Here is a 15,929-nt window from a genome sequence, read left to right as displayed (position 1 = left end):
TTCGTTTGTGAATCGGATTGTGATCGAGATCTCCGTGAGTGTGGCCGGGGATAGCACAGGCTCCAATACTGCGCATTGGCGTGCCACCGAAGCGACATGGTCATATCCGAGGATGAGCTTTCGGACGTCGACTGAGTCGACGGGAACGTCCTTGATAGCTTCGATGTTCGACATCCTCCCATAGAGACAGAGGGTGCCGATATCGAAGAGGGAAAGCAGGTTGTAGAGTGCCCGGAACGGTATCTTATCGACCCCAGTAATAAGTATGTTCAGACGCAGTAGAGGAATTGGTAGGGAAAGTTGTTGTCTTTCTGCGTCACTTGCAGGATCGCTGCTGATCTGAAGGAGCTGCCCAGTCGAGAGCCCTCGAAGACCTGGCAGTCTAGATATGATGGGTATAAGCGTCTTCGGGCTCAGCCAAGGAATTTTACCCCGACCAGAACGCCGCCTTCCTGCAAGCGCGAGATGCCTGACGTAGCTCGCAATACGCGGGTTGGCATCCAGGAAATCAACAAAGTCAGAGAACGACTCCTTCCGTCTGACAACGAGTCGGGCGAACACGTGAGGGAGAGCGACGTCTCGCCACAGCTTGTTGACGGTGGCAGACGAGATGAGCGTTGGCACGTCCTTCTCCAGGTTGGAGAAGATGATGTGGAGTAGATCGATGTTGAGGCCGTCGACAGCCATAGCTACAACCCCCTGAAATTCAGTCAGACAGACGAGAATCGGAATCGGGATGGCCGAATGGTACACACATGTAATAGTCCTTGTGAACAAGACAAGAAATGGTTGGACTACGGAGTGACCACTAAAGTACTGAGAGGACGAGGAGGACAAGATGCACGAACTTGAATTGCGGAACTTTGAACAGCAAGTACTTATCGAATCATTGATGATTGTTACTAAGTACTTATATGCTAAAGTGAGTTTAGGGCAGGCACCTTGTACGGTGCACTGGCGTCTCTCCCCTGAGGCCGCATCCTAGATAGCCGTCTTGTCCATGTCTTTCTTTCAGCAGCCTGCTTATTCAATGCATCGACGGATTTTTCTCTGAGAGTGGTATGTGTTATTACTTCGCAAGCTCACATGCTGGCACTTCATCCTTAGGATATCATTTTGGCAGGTGTCTTCGAGTCCACGAACAATCTCCGTCTAAACGTCACCAACCTCGACATCTGTCGCGACCTCGGACATGTTCCTGTATTACCATTGGACATGGAAAACCAGGCCGTAAAAGCACCCGCGTTGCCGCCAATGCTATGAAGATGTCCGACGGCGTTATCCCGTATCGTCTGACACCAACGTTACTCGGTTCAGTTCTCACCTCGGCGCTGCTCCAGACCTCCAACGACCCGTAGGCGGGATGGGTCCAGATGGTTCGTCTTTCAACAAAGAACAACTAATCTACTGGACTAATGTCCTCTCCTCTCGCAGCTAACCTACTTTGTGTAGCTCTGCAACTCGGCCAAGATCCTGAAACAAATGTGGCTCTCGGATTCCGTATATCTCCACCACCGACGCTGCGGGGTTGTGCATACCAACCGGCACTATACTACAAACATGGGCACGCATCGGACGAGTACTTCGTCTACCCAACTTGAAGTCAGCTTAGACTCCCTATCTAATATATTCCCTCATCCTCATCCCCTTCTCCAGGTCCATATGTCGACGCGCTCTGGGCCGCCTGGGCCAACTACTTCCACTCCGGCTATCACGACGATCGAGAACAGCCATGTTCATGACCTTGCGGACGCTACAGAGAACCACGATTCGGACCCCGATCCAGAGGTAAGGAATCTCGCTTCTATTAGTCGTCTATTTGCTTAAAGCCTTAATGCAGAAATGGTCCAACTCGTCAGGTTTATCTCGCCCATTGAGCCCGTTCGACGTGGATGTCGCACAGAACAGCTTGAGCTGGAGGACCTACATCGAGCCGCTACTCACGCGCATCGCCAAGAAGCTGTATGGATCCGACGCGGATTTGCCTTCGATGACGTCCGGCACTCTCGGCTACTTGAAGCTCGAGGGCTATAGTGCTCGTGACTCGACAGACAACATGTGCGCGTTCGTCGACTATGTCAGGGCGCGTAGCTGGTCAGAACAGACTGTGGACGGGTTTCTGGGGACTCTGCAGATCGGTTCGCACTGGCCGTCCAAGCTCTCTTTGTCCATCGCGGTAAGTCAGTCAGGTACTATTGAGATTATGAGTCGCTGACATCATATATACTAGACACAGGACGACCGCCTGCAGTACGTCTGGCTCCTACTAGAAGGTCTCCTCGCGGTCCTCTCATTCAAGGACTATACCTCACCGCCACCGAGCACCTTCCCGGAGCTGGTGTCGACCGTCTTCCCTCCCTTCCCACACAATGCCTCCGTCAGCCGCTCTTGGATCGCCTTCATATTGAGCTTCTGTCGAGGTGTCCGCCCGCAGCCCAGCTTCAGCTTCACAGCCAGGCAGCTCATAGAAGAGGACCTCGTCATCGAGCCGACGAAGAACATGATCGAGCACCTCAAGTTCGACGGGAAGAAGACTGTGCAAGTCTTCATCCTCGACAGGGACTCCGCGAGGGTACTCATGGACTATCACAACAACGCAGCTTCGAAGTAAGCCTGGTTATTTATGGTCACTATCGTATAACCGCTGATACCACACGTCTCGTTTTGATACTCCTGCTTTAGAGCGATCGGGATGGGCAACCTCGGGAACGAGATACTCCAGTCGTATCACACGCTCATAGGCGACGACTACCAGAAGATATACGAGCTCCTCATCTCGCTCGGCCTGTTCAAGATCGACCACGACGCGGAGCGCAACAGTGCATTCGACGACATGACGATCATCACGGGAATCATTCGCCTCTTCCACAATAGCCCCAACTTCGATCCGCAGCCCCGCGTGAGTCCGAGGCGTCTCTTGACCGTTTGTTGCTGACTATCACGGCACTAAAAGCTACTAGCAACCCGTGTTAATGCGTTGCAGAACGAGCTGCACCGTCGCCGGCACTGGTATAACCGTCTGCGCCGCGACATCCACCGCCAGAAGAAGGAGCAGCCGTGGATGTTCTGGGGCGCTGTCCTTGCTGCGTTCTTCGGCTTCTGCACGGTCGTGCAGACTATCGTGTCCGTGTGGGCACTTGTTCTGGTGTGAAGTCGGTGGGTCGTCTTGGCATACTTCTTGATATCTTGGGAGCCCGAGCGGCCTTTGGGTACTTCTTGCTGTGGTGTCTCGGGAGTTACACGTCTCCTCTTCATCGGATATCTGAAATGCATCTACGTATTGTACTCTACAGTAGTATCGTCAAACCATGGTACCTGTCACATAAATGCCGGTGCTGAGCGATGCAGTGATGTCGGTATGGGAAGGTCGCCCGTGCCACTCTTGCAACGGTCGAGCATTCCAACCACTGCCGCACTCTAGTGGTCGCCGTCCAAGACCCGTCAGCGGCCGGATTAATCAAGATCTTCTGAGGAGATGATCACCGGAGCAAAGGCTCAGGTGAGACGGCTGAAGTTGTTTTCTGTTGTATCGACTTATTGATGCAATAGCAGATGACTCTGCGCCTGCTTCAAGGAAACTTAGGCATTATCCTCACAAAGAAGACTCACAAATGGGCTTCCATTGCACGAGGACTGGATCCGGGCTGCGAGGGGCAGGGTGGGAGGAGCACTGGGAATCAACGGGTGGGGTGAGAGCTGCAAAGAGCTTCAGACGGTCCAACCAATTAAGCTTAGCTAGGTTGAGCCCGACTATAAGAGTCTGAGTCCAATGTCAGGACACCACGTCAACAGGACGGCGGTAGAGACGAGACTGCCACGCCGTTAAGTCCCACCGACGTGTCAGATACTCTCACGAACTAAAACAATCCCATGAGTTGAGTGCAAGTGGAAATATGAATCGGTAAAGTGAACGCGACTTACTGAGACGCGACGACATCTGGTTTCAACGACGTCTCGGATGGATCTTGCACTTGGGCTCGCGATGTCGACTGAGCGAAGCAGCCTGAAGTGAACTGAACCATCAAGGTATGCGAAAGGTGGTCGCCAGCAAGTTCTTGGAGCTGTAGCCTCCACATAGGCCAACTTCATTCATGCCGACCAAGTTAGTCTTCCATGGTTCACAGACGTGGTGGTAGTACACGACAAACCTCACTTTCCTCATAGGCCACCCGCCTTGGCTGTACCTCTCGATCACGTGCACTGCGCCCAAGGTATATTGGCGCTTACACGTTGGCGGAAAGTTGGCGTTGAAGTCAAGCCCCTCTTCCTCATCTTCTTCTCCTCCTCGCGCACCCTCTAGATTCCTTCTTTTCCCCTTGCTACATAGACTACGCAACTGTGGTATGTCTTCGTTGAGAGTACATCTGATAATGACACAAATGACATGGCAGAATTTAATGGCCCAAGATGTCTCGACGGAGGAGGGTGCTGCGCACGCCCTCTGGCGATCGTTCGCCATGATTATCGTCTCGGAAATTGGAGACAAGACTTTCCTTATTGCTGCCATCCTTGCTATGCGACACCCTCGACTCGTTGTCTTCGCTGGAGCTTTCGGTTCGCTCGTCGTCATGTCCATCCTGTCAGCCGAGCTCGGTCACCTCCTCCCGACCCTCATCCCCCGGAAGTGGACACAAGTCTGCGCAGCGCTTCTCTTCCTCATCTTTGGTGTGAAGATGCTGCAGGAGGGACGAGAGATGAAGGCTGGAAACGAGAAGATCCAAGAGGAGATGAAGGAGGCGGAGGAGGACATCGAGGGGGACGAGGCGGTACACGACGGGACCGGCGCCGTCGGGGTAGGCGGAGAGGATGTTGTCCCGCTCGAAGCTCTTGAGGCGGGTCGCGTGAACGGCCATATTCGCAAACGGTCAAACGGTGGAAGCTCGCCAACCCCCCGCTCCCCCGCACAGAAGAGCCTCAAGTCGTATGCGGAGTCGACGCGCAACTTCTTCAGCTACCTCCTGGGCCCCGTCTTCGTCCAGGCCTTTGTTCTTACGTTCCTCGGAGAGTGGGGCGACCGGAGCCAAATATCAACTATTGCGCTCGCGGCGGCAGACGTGAGTCCTCTATCTCGTCATCCTCTTGTTCTGTTTCTTCGCTCTTGGGCCGCCGGTCTTGCAAAGAATTCGGATGACCGCGCACGGAGGTCACGGCTCTTTCACCAGTCACCATTGAGTTGGGATATTGTGGAAAGGCGACTCAGACGCATCTGCATGGAACAGGAGTCACTTAGTCTTCCGGTCACGCCTCCGTTTCTCTCTCTCAAGCATACCGCTTCCTTTCTCTGACCTCGAAATTGACCGGAATGCGACGGGCGGCCCAGCGCAAGGTGCTGTGAGGAACACCGCATTTCCCCGCACCGCGCCGCGGCTGGCCGGAAAACCCGCGTATTTTCCATGCATCTCAGTACATGTGCTTGTGCACCTCCTTCAAGCGCTATTCTTGGCGTTGCTACTCTTTCTCCTAGCATATTCCTGGGTGCTGACACATTTCACGACCTTCCTAGAACGTTTATGTTGTCGCGCTGGGCACGGTGGTCGGCCACTCGTGCTGTACTGCGCTTGCCGTGATGGGCGGGCGGTATGTATCGACCAAGATTTCCGTCAAGCATGGTGCGTCCAAGCTCCCCGTTTCCATTCCGTCCTTGTTTCGCGCCAAAGGCTGACTTCGTTTTTCGCGTGCTTCTATCCACGCATGCGCGCTGTATCACAGTTACCCTCGCCGCAAGCGCGCTGTTCTTGTTATTCGGCGTCGTGTATTTATACGAAGCGTTCTTCGCGCTAGAGCCGGTGATGCCGTGAGCAGGCGGCCCCGGACCCGAGACGACCGACTTGTACATTGTGTCGCGATGTGACCGATGTTTCATATTCGTCTGGATACCTGGATATACCTATAGAAACGCTCTTTGAATACCCCGCAGCAGCTTTCCGAAGAACGTTCAGCGTGTCGGAACGATCGCACGGCGCTCGACCTCACGCAACCCCGCCCACTTGCGCAGCATCCAATATTGAAAATTGCCAACGGAGCTCAACTCCGCAGCAGCGCGCATCCGTGCTACTGGTCCTGACATTGGCAATGACACATGCTCCCCGCAAATCCCTGGGATCTGCAAGCTGTGCTATCCCCATTGAGCTCTGAGGCACGGGTTTCACGGTGTCGCATGTCCCTCATGCCTCCCGTCGCGTTGACGCGGTGAGCATGATGTCCGTGCGTCGCCGGGAGCAACTATGTACTAACCGGACGACTCCACTCACCCCCCGGAATTAGGGAGCAGCCGTGAATATCGGGTTCGGTCAAATTCTTCCTCTTTGGCGCATGACATGTCACGAAGAAAAAAGTCGAACGAGTCCTGCGACAAAGCGAATGCTTCGGGAAGATGTTAGTGCATGCTATGCAGGGTGTCATTGCACCACGCACCAATATCGTAATTCAGCACCTCGCTGTTTATGACATGACGATGTCAAGAGATATGTTGTAGCTCGTTCTTTCCGCCACACGGACTGACGCGATGGCCAGCTTATCTCAGACGAACGCAGTACATGGATCTTCCAACATTGCGTGAAGCTGTTATGCTCGCTCTGGACGAAGTACTCGAATATACTTCGCGGTTCGACGAACGCTTCACTAAATGCATCAACTCGTCATACATCTCATCAAGCCCTCGCATCGCTTAGTTGTCAGGTGTGTGTAGCTTGTAGAGACACCATGGTCAGCGCATTAACAGCATGTGCTCCTTTAGCCTAGTACTACAGAAGGCGCAGCTGATGACAGTCCGGACTCAACCTCCCCGCAGCTCGAGGGAAGAAGCATAGAACATAGATGGACTGCATAAGATAAGCAGTACAGTACCGAAGACATTGCAACGCGCGGTACCAGCGTTTCAGTAAGTGGAAGAACACTTAGTGGCGGAGGAGCGCGATCACTGACATTCAATCTCGCACCGCGGGCCGCCAGTCACGCTCCTCCCGGTTTGGTTCACGCGACCGTCGCATGAACGATATAGACAATTCATTCACAATGTCACTGTCAAAAACATGCTCCCTAGCAGAGGAGAGCGGACGTTGTTCCACCTGACTCGTGAGCACTGGCGATACAAGAGCCCTCACGGACCTGCAAACCAAGCGAGCACCCCAGCATCGCCACCACGCGGACATACGTACTGCCCAACCGATCGCGGCGCGGAGCCTCGTACGAAGGTACCAACCATCTTGGGCAAGCGACCGTCTCGCTTGCGTTTATTCTTCCCCGACTGCCACAAAGAGGGGTGAGCTTGCGCGTATCGGGAGTGGGGTTGTGTAGGTCCGATACATCTGAGACTGACACCCACAAACCGATTGCGATCGAGGATCGGGCGAGTCTCACTTTCGGTTGCGAGCTTGTTTGTCTTCTGACCCGCACAGCGGCGGTGGTCAAGCGGGAACGCGATTGATGAGTGTACGGCCGCCCTGACGTAGAGGACGCTCAGTCTGCGAGGGAGTCTTACGTCGAGCTTCGTGCCCATCTGTGAGTACAGCTAGCACCCTCCACCTCAATGTCGCTCACTTACCTGTGTCTTGGCATTGGCTACCGCCCGGCGTGCGCCTCCACCATCTCATACCATCTCGGACGCGCACCGATCCTACGCAGCCGCAAGCCGGAGCTTACCACTGGCAGATTGCCGGCATCCTGCTAGTCCATCGCTCCCTCGATCCCCTTGTCTGCGCTCCGGCTATCCACCATCCCGAGAGCCTTCCGATCAACGCGCAGAAAGAGCCACGACCGTCGGCCTCCTGCACAGACGAAAGACCAACTCACCCGACCTGGTTGGCCAGTCCGTGGCTGGTGGCGCTATCCTCCCAAGTGTTGGCTACTCAAGCTCACTTCCCCGGGGACCTTCAGAAGCTCGCAGGAGAGGATGAAGAGGGAGAGGTGCGTAGAGGCGCTGAGTCTGTTCTCTCAGGATGGGTCCCTGGCTCACTACGGTTATATACTCCAGCGCTAGCTGCTGCGCGTGGAGTCCACACCTTCCCTCTTGCACAACACACTCTCGTAATTCATCCTCATGGTGATTATCGGATATTCTGCGATAGTAAGGCTCGTAGGCGAATGAATGAGAGCAACGGCGGGTGGGAGGGCGTACGACAGTTTCTCAGAAGATCTTCCAACCTTTCTCCGGACGGGATAGAGTTGGCTTCTGGCAACTACACGTCTCCTCCGGCTACGTCCCTCCCTTTCGACCCCACCGCGCAAGAACAAGGTGAGTAGTCGCCAATGGGCATCACGTGACGACTCTGAAAGGCTAATTGGCTAAATTGAAGACATTCCTGCGGCGATACTCGCTCCGAGACGACGCTGTCGTTGTGCCTGTGTATCTGTGAGCTCCCCGGCATGCTACAGAACGTGCGACAGCCGTCGATGATGGCATCGATGGCGCGACGCCTTGGAAACCTTGTACTCTCATCCGGATATGATAGATGGCCGGCGTTACGGGAAGGGAGACCCGCCGTGCCCTTCGGCCGACGTTCTCTCGGGAGCGGAGGTGAGGGAACTCAAATGAAGCGTTTCTTACTGGGTATCTGAGCTTGCTAACTCGATCGTTCTGCGCATGACAGCACACGGACGCTCCCACAGTCCTCGCCGCCAATCAGGAGGGGCGCGAACGTTGCTCCAAGCTCGCCCGACCGTCGTTGGCTATGAGAACAGGGCTACACCTCATTTTTACGGTGTATCTCCGTTCTGTTCATTCATGAGAACGGGGCGTTGGAGACTCGTACGCCGCACGCAGGTTGCAGGCGCCCATTTGCACCTGGAAGGTCCTCGAGGTACGGGGGTAGATTGCATCTCGCCGTTTGTGCGAAGATCCCTCGGCGAGCACCCCCGGCACCCCGCCACTCCGCCTGTGAACGTCTAGAGTGGTCGTGTACAGCAGCAGTGCGTGTCTACGAGCTTAATGACCGTGGCGTCGGCGGATAATTTTGCGACAGGGCAGGGCCCCTCCGGGTTCCATGTCTACGACGTCAAGGTTGACGGTCGCCTTGTGCCGGTCCCCGATCGCGTTCTCATGCACCCCAGACATTTCTAGGCGCGACATCAAGGCTTCCTCGCTCTCCAGGCCCGGTTATCAGCCTGCAAACATAGCGCATTCCCAGCATGCAGCGTGCCTGTGCGCTGACGGACAATCCTGGCAGCGTAGCGTCTATCTCGCGGCCAATTTGTCGCGCAAAAGGTCCGTGCTCCAGAGTCTCCACCCACCCGCCGAGTGATAGACGAATCAGAGACGGCCCCGCGGTCACCTCGCGCCCAAAGACGCACCCGAGGGCCCGTTCTGCCCCTCGACCTGTCCGCATTCTGCTCCTGGGCTCCCATGAGATCGATCCTGGCGCGTCCGCGGGCCCGTTCTTCCTCCCAGATGACCCTGCGATGCCCGCGGGGTCTGACGGCGAGGGAAAGCACGGCCCCCCGATGGCGCGTCTCTAGGCCCCCGGCTCGGGTTCTCGCAGCTCGTGCAGAGTTACCGCATCCTGGGGGTCGGCCGTGGACCTACATGTAGGCCCATGCGATCGCCATATCTTTCCGGACCCGCGGAATATATAGGTCGATCGTCGCCCGCCTCCTACAATCACCCACAACGGCCACACAATTGCGATCGCATCTCGCATGAATAGGGTGGCTCGCAGGAGGCAGCTCTGAGCTCTATTTTCCTCTCCCACCTTCCCCTCATATCCGCCCGCCGGGATCCCCCTATCTGAATTTCGAAGCCGAGCCCCGTGCGTGGTACCCAAACTCTACCGTCCTCGCAGGCGTGTTGTGGATTTAGTATACGCCGCGTCTCTTCCCAGAAGGGGAAGGTTCATATCTAGACCATCTTGGCGCGCAGCACCGTCGTCCAGCCGTTCTACCAGCTTTCTGAGCCAGGCCGACATAGGCGCGAGTGGTATATGGTTCAATGGTGTCTCCTAGCCCAACTCTCCCTCTTATACTCTCTGATATCCACGGCGACGTCGCCCGGTGTGACCGACGGACGAACACACGGCCATTCTCGCTGCCAGTCCACTTTAGTTTGATACGACGCCCCAAGCTCGTACTAGTACTACATCCTCAAAGAACCCGGCACGTGCAGACCCTTCGGAGGCCGTTCGTACTCTGAACTCCTGGGAAGAATTCGCCAAACGCACCCCGGCCGACACTGGCTTTGGCATCCCACTCGTCTCGACTCGGCGGTACTTTCAACGGCACGACCAACATGACTAAGGCTGCCGCAAACGAGGACTGAGGCATCCCGCATCCCCGCATCCCACATCCCGCACGCATTGAAAGTTCTGAAGCCAAAGCTAACTGCACGGAGACCGCCGCACACGCGGACGCGGGAGGGGGAGGTTCGATGGCTATTCTTGTTGGGCCGAGGGATCTCGGAATTGACATTCCTACGAACTAACCAACACGCCCTGGCCCCTGGCCGGTCGCCACCCGCATCACGAAGCGCACGGTACGTACATACGGTATAACACACTTCGCAGACTCTATAGGAATGTCTTTACTCTATCCAGCGATCTAAACACCTGACCCCGTCTCCTCTAAGTTGTTCTAGGGTGAGCCGATAAGGCAGCCCGTTCCTTCCAAGTTCTACCGGCGGGCCGTCCGAGCCTCCTGGGCGTCCGTGTCCATGTCCGTGTCCACGAGCTCCCAGACGCTGCCGCGCTCGTCGTGCAGTCTCTGCGCAGCGCAAGCATCAGCAAGCCCCGTCATCGGCCATCGGCCTGTCAATCAGAAACGAAGAAGGTTCAAGGCACTTACCTCACGCTCGATCGGGAGCCCCACGAGGGCGTCGAGCACCGCGCGCCCGGTCCACGCCTCGATGCTCGCGACGTGCTCTGGGGTGATGAAGTCCTGCGACGTGCGCGCTGCGAACACCATCTGCGCCGCGGCGGCCCGGATGCGCGGCGGGGGCCGGAGGCGGGTGTGGCTAGCGGACGACTCGGCGACGTCGGGGATGAAGGTCTGCATCGAGGGCGCGTGCGTGGGCGAGATGGACGGGGAGGTCGCCGCGTGCTGGACGGGAGGGGGCGTGGCGCTGCCGTCGTGGGCGTCGATGTCCCAGCAGGAGGCGAGGTGGAGGATGTGGAACGTCTCCATCTAGATGGGGCGGATCGTGCGCGTGAGCCCTGGGAACGCACAGAGAGCGAGGGCCGAGGAGCCTGATACGCCGAGGAGGCGCAGACGCACCTCGAGAGTGGCAAGATCGGGGTGCTGGGCCTTTAGGCGGGCAATGAGGTCTGCGTTGTGGTCCGGGAAGGACGTCTGTCTGCCCTGAGACGAGTAGAAACTGCGATCGGACGCTGAGCAGGCAGGCGGACAGCGAAGACGTCGGAGGACGCACCTGTCCGCGGACGCGTTGAGGGTGTGGTCCACGATCGGCGTGGTGATATCGGGGGGCCGGGTAGCCTTCAAGGCTTCGACGAGCTGGATAAGGTTGAGCGATTGAGCGACGGAAATCCACTCGACCCGCATAGGCGTGCCGGACGTTAAACCTTACTCACCGCACTGTGCAGGATCGGGTCGGCCATGACCTTTGGCGGCACAGTTTCAATTCAGTGAGCCCATCGTTCTGCGCACACGGGAGGCGAGAAGCTGCGGAAACGCACCGGCTTGCTGGTCCTGTAAGGCTCTTCACTGCCATCGGGCTTGGCGCCCCGGCTCGTGAAGTCGAAGTCGTAGTTCCTGGTGACCGCGATGCTGCCCTTGGGCGCGACGACGGTCCCTACGGGGACGTCGATGAGGGCGCCACACGAGCCGAGCCTTGGACGTTGCCAAAATGCGGGCAAGCACGTGTGCGTGCGGCGGGTAGGACGGGCGGGTGCAATTTGCGACGGGCGGATGTGCGCGATTGAATAGAGGACCCAGACAGAGGATTGGTAAAAACGTCAGATGGGATGCTCGGCTCAGGCTTCAAGGCTGGGAAAAAAGATAGAAAGAAAAGAAAGAAAGAAAGAAAGAAACGGCTTGGACCTGACCTGACCACGACCATGTCGCCATTGAGGCATTCCCTTACCTCGCGCACGAAGAAATCGGCGTTGGGGTAGCCCATGCCGATGCTCACAATGGAAACGGGCACGCCGCGGTAGCGGCCGGTTATCGTCGTGAAGCCGCGCTCGGACGTGAGCGAGAAGGGCGCAGGCAGCGGGTCCAGGTAGGAAGCGATGCCATGCGCTCTGGACGGGGTTCCCAGCGTGATCTGGGATGTCAAAGCCGTTAGCGTGAGCGTTAGTCAGTGCGGGTTGGCGCAGTGCGCAGGGTCGCCGGGAATAATCGACGACCAGGCGCACTAGCACGGGCGGACGTACGATGCGATTGGCCACCTCGCCTGCACGCAGGCCGAGATGGTAGACACGCTGGTCGAGCGTGCGGGGGAAGTCTACGAAGGTGGAGAGTGCGGGTGAGTACTGGGGCACGCACGACTCGAAGAGTCAATCTCAAACTTGTGGGCTTCTGTGACACATACTGGCGTCAACGATCTTGTCCTTCATGTCTGCTCTGCCGCTGCGCTTTCCTCTTCTCGCTGGATTCTCGGGGCTGGCTGGTGCTGTGGCTGCTGGCGGATGACTGCAGGAGCACGTAAAGGCGACCGCCACCCGCCATCGATGCACTGTGCGCCCGTCACACGTGACACGCTAAGCGGTGTAGTTGGGCGCCAGTGTGAGCTATGGTGGCAGCCTTGCTCGTAACCTTGCGTCTTGACCTTGAGCTTGGCCTCAACGAGCCGCAAGCATGCCAGCCCAAACGGCTCGAATACGCCTTCCGCATTCTGCCCGCCACTCCAGGGCAAAAACTCAGCAGCCGTGGGCCCGCAACACGGCCGTCTCCGCTCGTCGAACCCCGAACAGCGTACCCGTGACGACACCCCAGGCGCGAAGTTCTGGGAGGGTGGCAGGAACAGGCACTCGCGGACCTTTTGCGAGCCTCTTGTTATCTGCGAGTCCCCGCGGCAGCGGTATGTCATCTCCACCCCCGCTGCCAGTGCAGTGATCATCGATTCGATAGTATGAGCTGACTGCCTCCGAGTGGCCATGGCATCCACTGGCACACCCCCACACCGCAGCGTCAGTCCCGTCCATGGGCCCGTGGAAGCAACTCGCACTCTGCACCCGGGACCCCACGTCACGCGTGTAGCCACGGGCGTCGCGTAGCCATGTTCGTCCGTTACCCAGTGACGCCGTCCGGCGGGAAGCGCACCCAGACACCAGCGTCCGGGGCAGCTCCTCCCCTCTGCGTCCTGCGGGCCCCTATTCATAGTAACGCACGCCCACGCTCACGCCCCCGAGCGGACATAGTTGAGCGTCGGACGAGCGGCCGTGGGACGGCGCAGCGCGCGCGTCCGCCCAGTCAGAGCGGCAAAGTTACTGTAACTCGAGTACAAGCACTGGCCTTGGCACTGGCACTGGCACTGGCACTGGCGGCACCCGCGCTAACCCCTACAGTTGCCGCTGCCCCGACCCGCTGGCAACGTTCGCACGCCCTCACTCTCTTTTGCTCTTACGCTCTTACGCTCTTCTTGCAAGTCGTCGTTTCCCACTGTCCCAGGCCGAGTTTCTTTACTTTGAGAAGCACCCCCCAGGGAACCGTGCAAGTTCCCATGGCCAGCCCAAGCAGTCCCACCACCCGCGTAATACGTTGACGCTGCATCGTGTTCGTGGCAGAGGGCCCCCATAGGCCATAGGCCATAGGCTGGGCGCTGCGTTCTGAGGTCATCGCTGCTGCTTCCTTGGTGCCCTGGGAACCAGTGACCACCGCACGCCCTGTGCCCGGCGCATATGTGCCTCACTGAGTCTGCCCATCACTCTCCCACCATCATACTGCCTGGTACTGGACGTTCCATTCCTCCACCCACCCATGCACACCTCTTTTTTTTCCCCTTCTTTCCTTCTTGCTTTTTGCGGCAACTGGCAGGGCACTCAGGTACGTTCCACGTTCCATGTTCCACGTTTTTTACGTTTGCCGGCGCGTCTGCTTGGGTGCTACATACTACATAGGATGCCGCTACTGTACCCGTCCGTCCGTGCGCCATCGTGTCCGGCCGGCACTGCTGAGTCCTGGGGCCATGTCCAAGTGGAGCAGATACGCGCTGCGCCTTGCGCCTTGCGCCTACCGGTCTCCGGGGAGTACGTGTACGTGTACATCGACGGCTGCAGGAGAAGAAGGCACCCCCGAGCCCCGAGGTGGATGTCGGCGCTCGGGAGGGGGACACGCAGCGGGGTGCAAGGCTCGGCGCCCAGCGCCCAGCGCTCAGGCCTTCAGGGTTACCGGTTACTAGTACTGGTTACAACAAGCTGGATGGGGTGCTTCGCCGCGACCCACCCTTGGCGCACGCGAAGACCGAAGCTCAGTACCAAGGTGACCCAAGACGGACGGAAACTGGAAACTCCTCCCCTCCCCCACCCCACACCCACTCCGGATATGAAACATTCACCATCGACGCTCGACGCTCGGCCGGCCGGATTCTGCCCGCGTCAGCTTTCAAGCACCGTGACCACGGCAGCCAGCCGCTGGTTAGTAGTTACGTGCCACTCGTCCCCGCGGCCGCGGCCGCTGCAGGACCCCATCGAGCATCGAGTAGTCGTACCGCGGCAGGTGCGGTGCCTAAGGCTAGGCCGTCCGCCTTCCTCGTCCCGTCTGTGACGTGCGTAGAGGCGTGCGCCGTGCGCCGTGCACCGTGCAGAGCATGCACACACCGAAGGACTGAGTACTGAGTACCTTTACCTCGCGATCGTCGACGTCGTGCATGGTGCACGATGGCACGATGGCATGATGGCTATCTGGACCCAAGTCCGACGTTCGACGTTCGACGTTCGGCGTTCAGCGTTCAGGTGCGAGCTCTATCGTCGACGCTCGACGCTCGAGCGCGTGCACGGTGCCTGGCCTGCCGCCTCCAGCTTCTCGAGCAGGTGCTCGTGGAGCATGAGCGTGCTGCCGCCTGCCAGTGCGCGAGTGCGTGAGTGCCTCCCCGCCGATCACGGTGACTGAGTACTAATCGCTCGCTGACCAGTGGCACCACCAGCAGCAGAACTGCTGTAGATATCCACGGTCGAACCCGGCGACCCAGCTGCGCGGTCGTCTCATGTTTATGTGTTTTTTTTTTCGTCCCTCAGGCTCTTTTCGCCCGTGCGCACTGCGGGATGACGGATGACATCAGGGCGCGAAGCCTCAGGCCTCAGGCCGCACGCCACATCACGCGACGAGCCCACGCCCACGCCCCGCCGCTTCTTCGCAACCTGCGTAGCGCGGAGGGAAGACGCAGGCCTCATATCATGACTATGACCTCGGGCGAGCGACGCAGTCGACGGTCGGGGGGCCTTCTCACCGAGCAGGCCAACTGAGAGACGACGAGACCGGGGGGTGGGGGAGGGGGGAGGTCCCATGTTGGGCTCGAATCTCGAATCTCGATAGCGTTCGAATCCCAGCACCCTCCAGAACACCCTACCGCCGTGGACGCAGAGGTGTGTGTTTCCCGTCCGACGCTCGGACGTCGGGGGTGCGCACGCGATTCGCAACTGCGCAGGCGGGGAAGGAGCCGGGAGTCACGGTGCGACTCGCGGCTCGCGAGGTCAGTATTTGGTGCACCCTGCCCCGGCCCTGGGGGTGGGGCGCGCGGCCGGAGTTTTATTTGTCGAACCTCGGCGGGAAGGAATTCGAAGAAGAGCGGGGCGGGCTTCTGCCAAGGCAACTGCGACTTGGAGAGCGTGATAGCGCTAGCGTCACCGGGGCGACTTCTGCCGCTGTCTCTCAGGCTCATGGTCACGGTCGAGCTCGATGTCCACGGAGGGAGAGGGGCGGGGGACGTGATTAATCTGCATGACCGTGCACGCTCGTTGCGCGTTGCCCCCGATGGTGTATCGTACCGTGACGGCCGCTTGCAAGTTGCCACTGGCACAGACGGTCCGAGGAGCGCTATTCGGGAG

At 58.3% G+C, this 15,929-nt stretch overlaps 8 protein-coding genes across 8 annotated transcripts; 5 read left to right on the top strand and 3 right to left on the bottom strand.

Moving 5' to 3' along the window:
- Positions 1 to 71: 71 nt before the first annotated feature.
- On the bottom strand, positions 72 to 819 carry L226DRAFT_215201 (uncharacterized protein). The gene is made up of 3 exons (XM_067672954.1): positions 756 to 819; positions 438 to 699; positions 72 to 382 (listed from the first exon to the last, which is right to left on the bottom strand). The coding sequence occupies exons 2-3, from the start codon at positions 685 to 687 to the stop codon at positions 270 to 272; spliced, it is 363 nt and encodes a 120-aa protein (XP_067531669.1). The 5' UTR covers positions 688 to 699; positions 756 to 819; the 3' UTR covers positions 72 to 269.
- A 1,015-nt stretch (positions 820 to 1,834) lies between these two features.
- Positions 1,835 to 3,151, top strand: L226DRAFT_469189 (uncharacterized protein; the record flags this gene model as incomplete). Its single annotated transcript, XM_067676196.1, has 4 exons — positions 1,835 to 2,176; positions 2,237 to 2,607; positions 2,683 to 2,899; positions 2,954 to 3,151. 4 exons carry the CDS (start codon positions 1,835 to 1,837, stop codon positions 3,149 to 3,151), a joined length of 1,128 nt encoding a protein of 375 aa, XP_067531668.1.
- A 1,099-nt stretch (positions 3,152 to 4,250) lies between these two features.
- Positions 4,251 to 5,930, top strand: L226DRAFT_538451 (UPF0016-domain-containing protein). The gene is made up of 4 exons (XM_067681498.1): positions 4,251 to 4,341; positions 4,392 to 5,054; positions 5,504 to 5,609; positions 5,710 to 5,930. The coding sequence occupies exons 2-4, from the start codon at positions 4,398 to 4,400 to the stop codon at positions 5,796 to 5,798; spliced, it is 852 nt and encodes a 283-aa protein (XP_067531667.1). The 5' UTR covers positions 4,251 to 4,341; positions 4,392 to 4,397; the 3' UTR covers positions 5,799 to 5,930.
- Positions 5,931 to 7,996: 2,066 nt separating this feature from the next.
- Positions 7,997 to 9,033, top strand: L226DRAFT_215103 (uncharacterized protein). The gene is made up of 4 exons (XM_067672953.1): positions 7,997 to 8,233; positions 8,295 to 8,515; positions 8,589 to 8,907; positions 8,961 to 9,033. The coding sequence occupies exons 2-3, from the start codon at positions 8,365 to 8,367 to the stop codon at positions 8,885 to 8,887; spliced, it is 450 nt and encodes a 149-aa protein (XP_067531666.1). The 5' UTR covers positions 7,997 to 8,233; positions 8,295 to 8,364; the 3' UTR covers positions 8,888 to 8,907; positions 8,961 to 9,033.
- A 1,309-nt stretch (positions 9,034 to 10,342) lies between these two features.
- Positions 10,343 to 12,574, bottom strand: L226DRAFT_538450 (purine and uridine phosphorylase). Its single transcript, XM_067681497.1, has 9 exons — positions 12,476 to 12,574; positions 12,318 to 12,388; positions 11,988 to 12,208; positions 11,619 to 11,772; positions 11,514 to 11,543; positions 11,354 to 11,436; positions 11,200 to 11,299; positions 10,771 to 11,109; positions 10,343 to 10,689 (listed from the first exon to the last, which is right to left on the bottom strand). The coding sequence occupies exons 1-9, from the start codon at positions 12,498 to 12,500 to the stop codon at positions 10,600 to 10,602; spliced, it is 1,113 nt and encodes a 370-aa protein (XP_067531665.1). The 5' UTR covers positions 12,501 to 12,574; the 3' UTR covers positions 10,343 to 10,599.
- A 456-nt stretch (positions 12,575 to 13,030) lies between these two features.
- Positions 13,031 to 13,756, top strand: L226DRAFT_215018 (uncharacterized protein). The gene has a single exon (XM_067672952.1). It carries the CDS (start codon positions 13,163 to 13,165, stop codon positions 13,646 to 13,648), a length of 486 nt encoding a protein of 161 aa, XP_067531664.1. The 5' UTR covers positions 13,031 to 13,162; the 3' UTR covers positions 13,649 to 13,756.
- On the top strand, positions 13,756 to 14,960 carry L226DRAFT_215015 (uncharacterized protein). The gene has a single exon (XM_067672951.1). The coding sequence runs from the start codon at positions 13,864 to 13,866 to the stop codon at positions 14,647 to 14,649; it is 786 nt and encodes a 261-aa protein (XP_067531663.1). The 5' UTR covers positions 13,756 to 13,863; the 3' UTR covers positions 14,650 to 14,960.
- Positions 14,961 to 14,981: 21 nt separating this feature from the next.
- L226DRAFT_538448 (uncharacterized protein) lies at positions 14,982 to 15,929 on the bottom strand. Its single transcript, XM_067681496.1, has one exon. The coding sequence runs from the start codon at positions 15,761 to 15,763 to the stop codon at positions 15,272 to 15,274; it is 492 nt and encodes a 163-aa protein (XP_067531662.1). The 5' UTR covers positions 15,764 to 15,929; the 3' UTR covers positions 14,982 to 15,271.

Source organism: Lentinus tigrinus, assembly GCF_003813185.1.
Source record: "Lentinus tigrinus ALCF2SS1-7 unplaced genomic scaffold L226scaffold_32, whole genome shotgun sequence".
NCBI lineage: Eukaryota > Fungi > Basidiomycota > Agaricomycetes > Polyporales > Polyporaceae > Lentinus > Lentinus tigrinus.
This window is presented reverse-complemented; position numbering and strand designations above follow the sequence as displayed.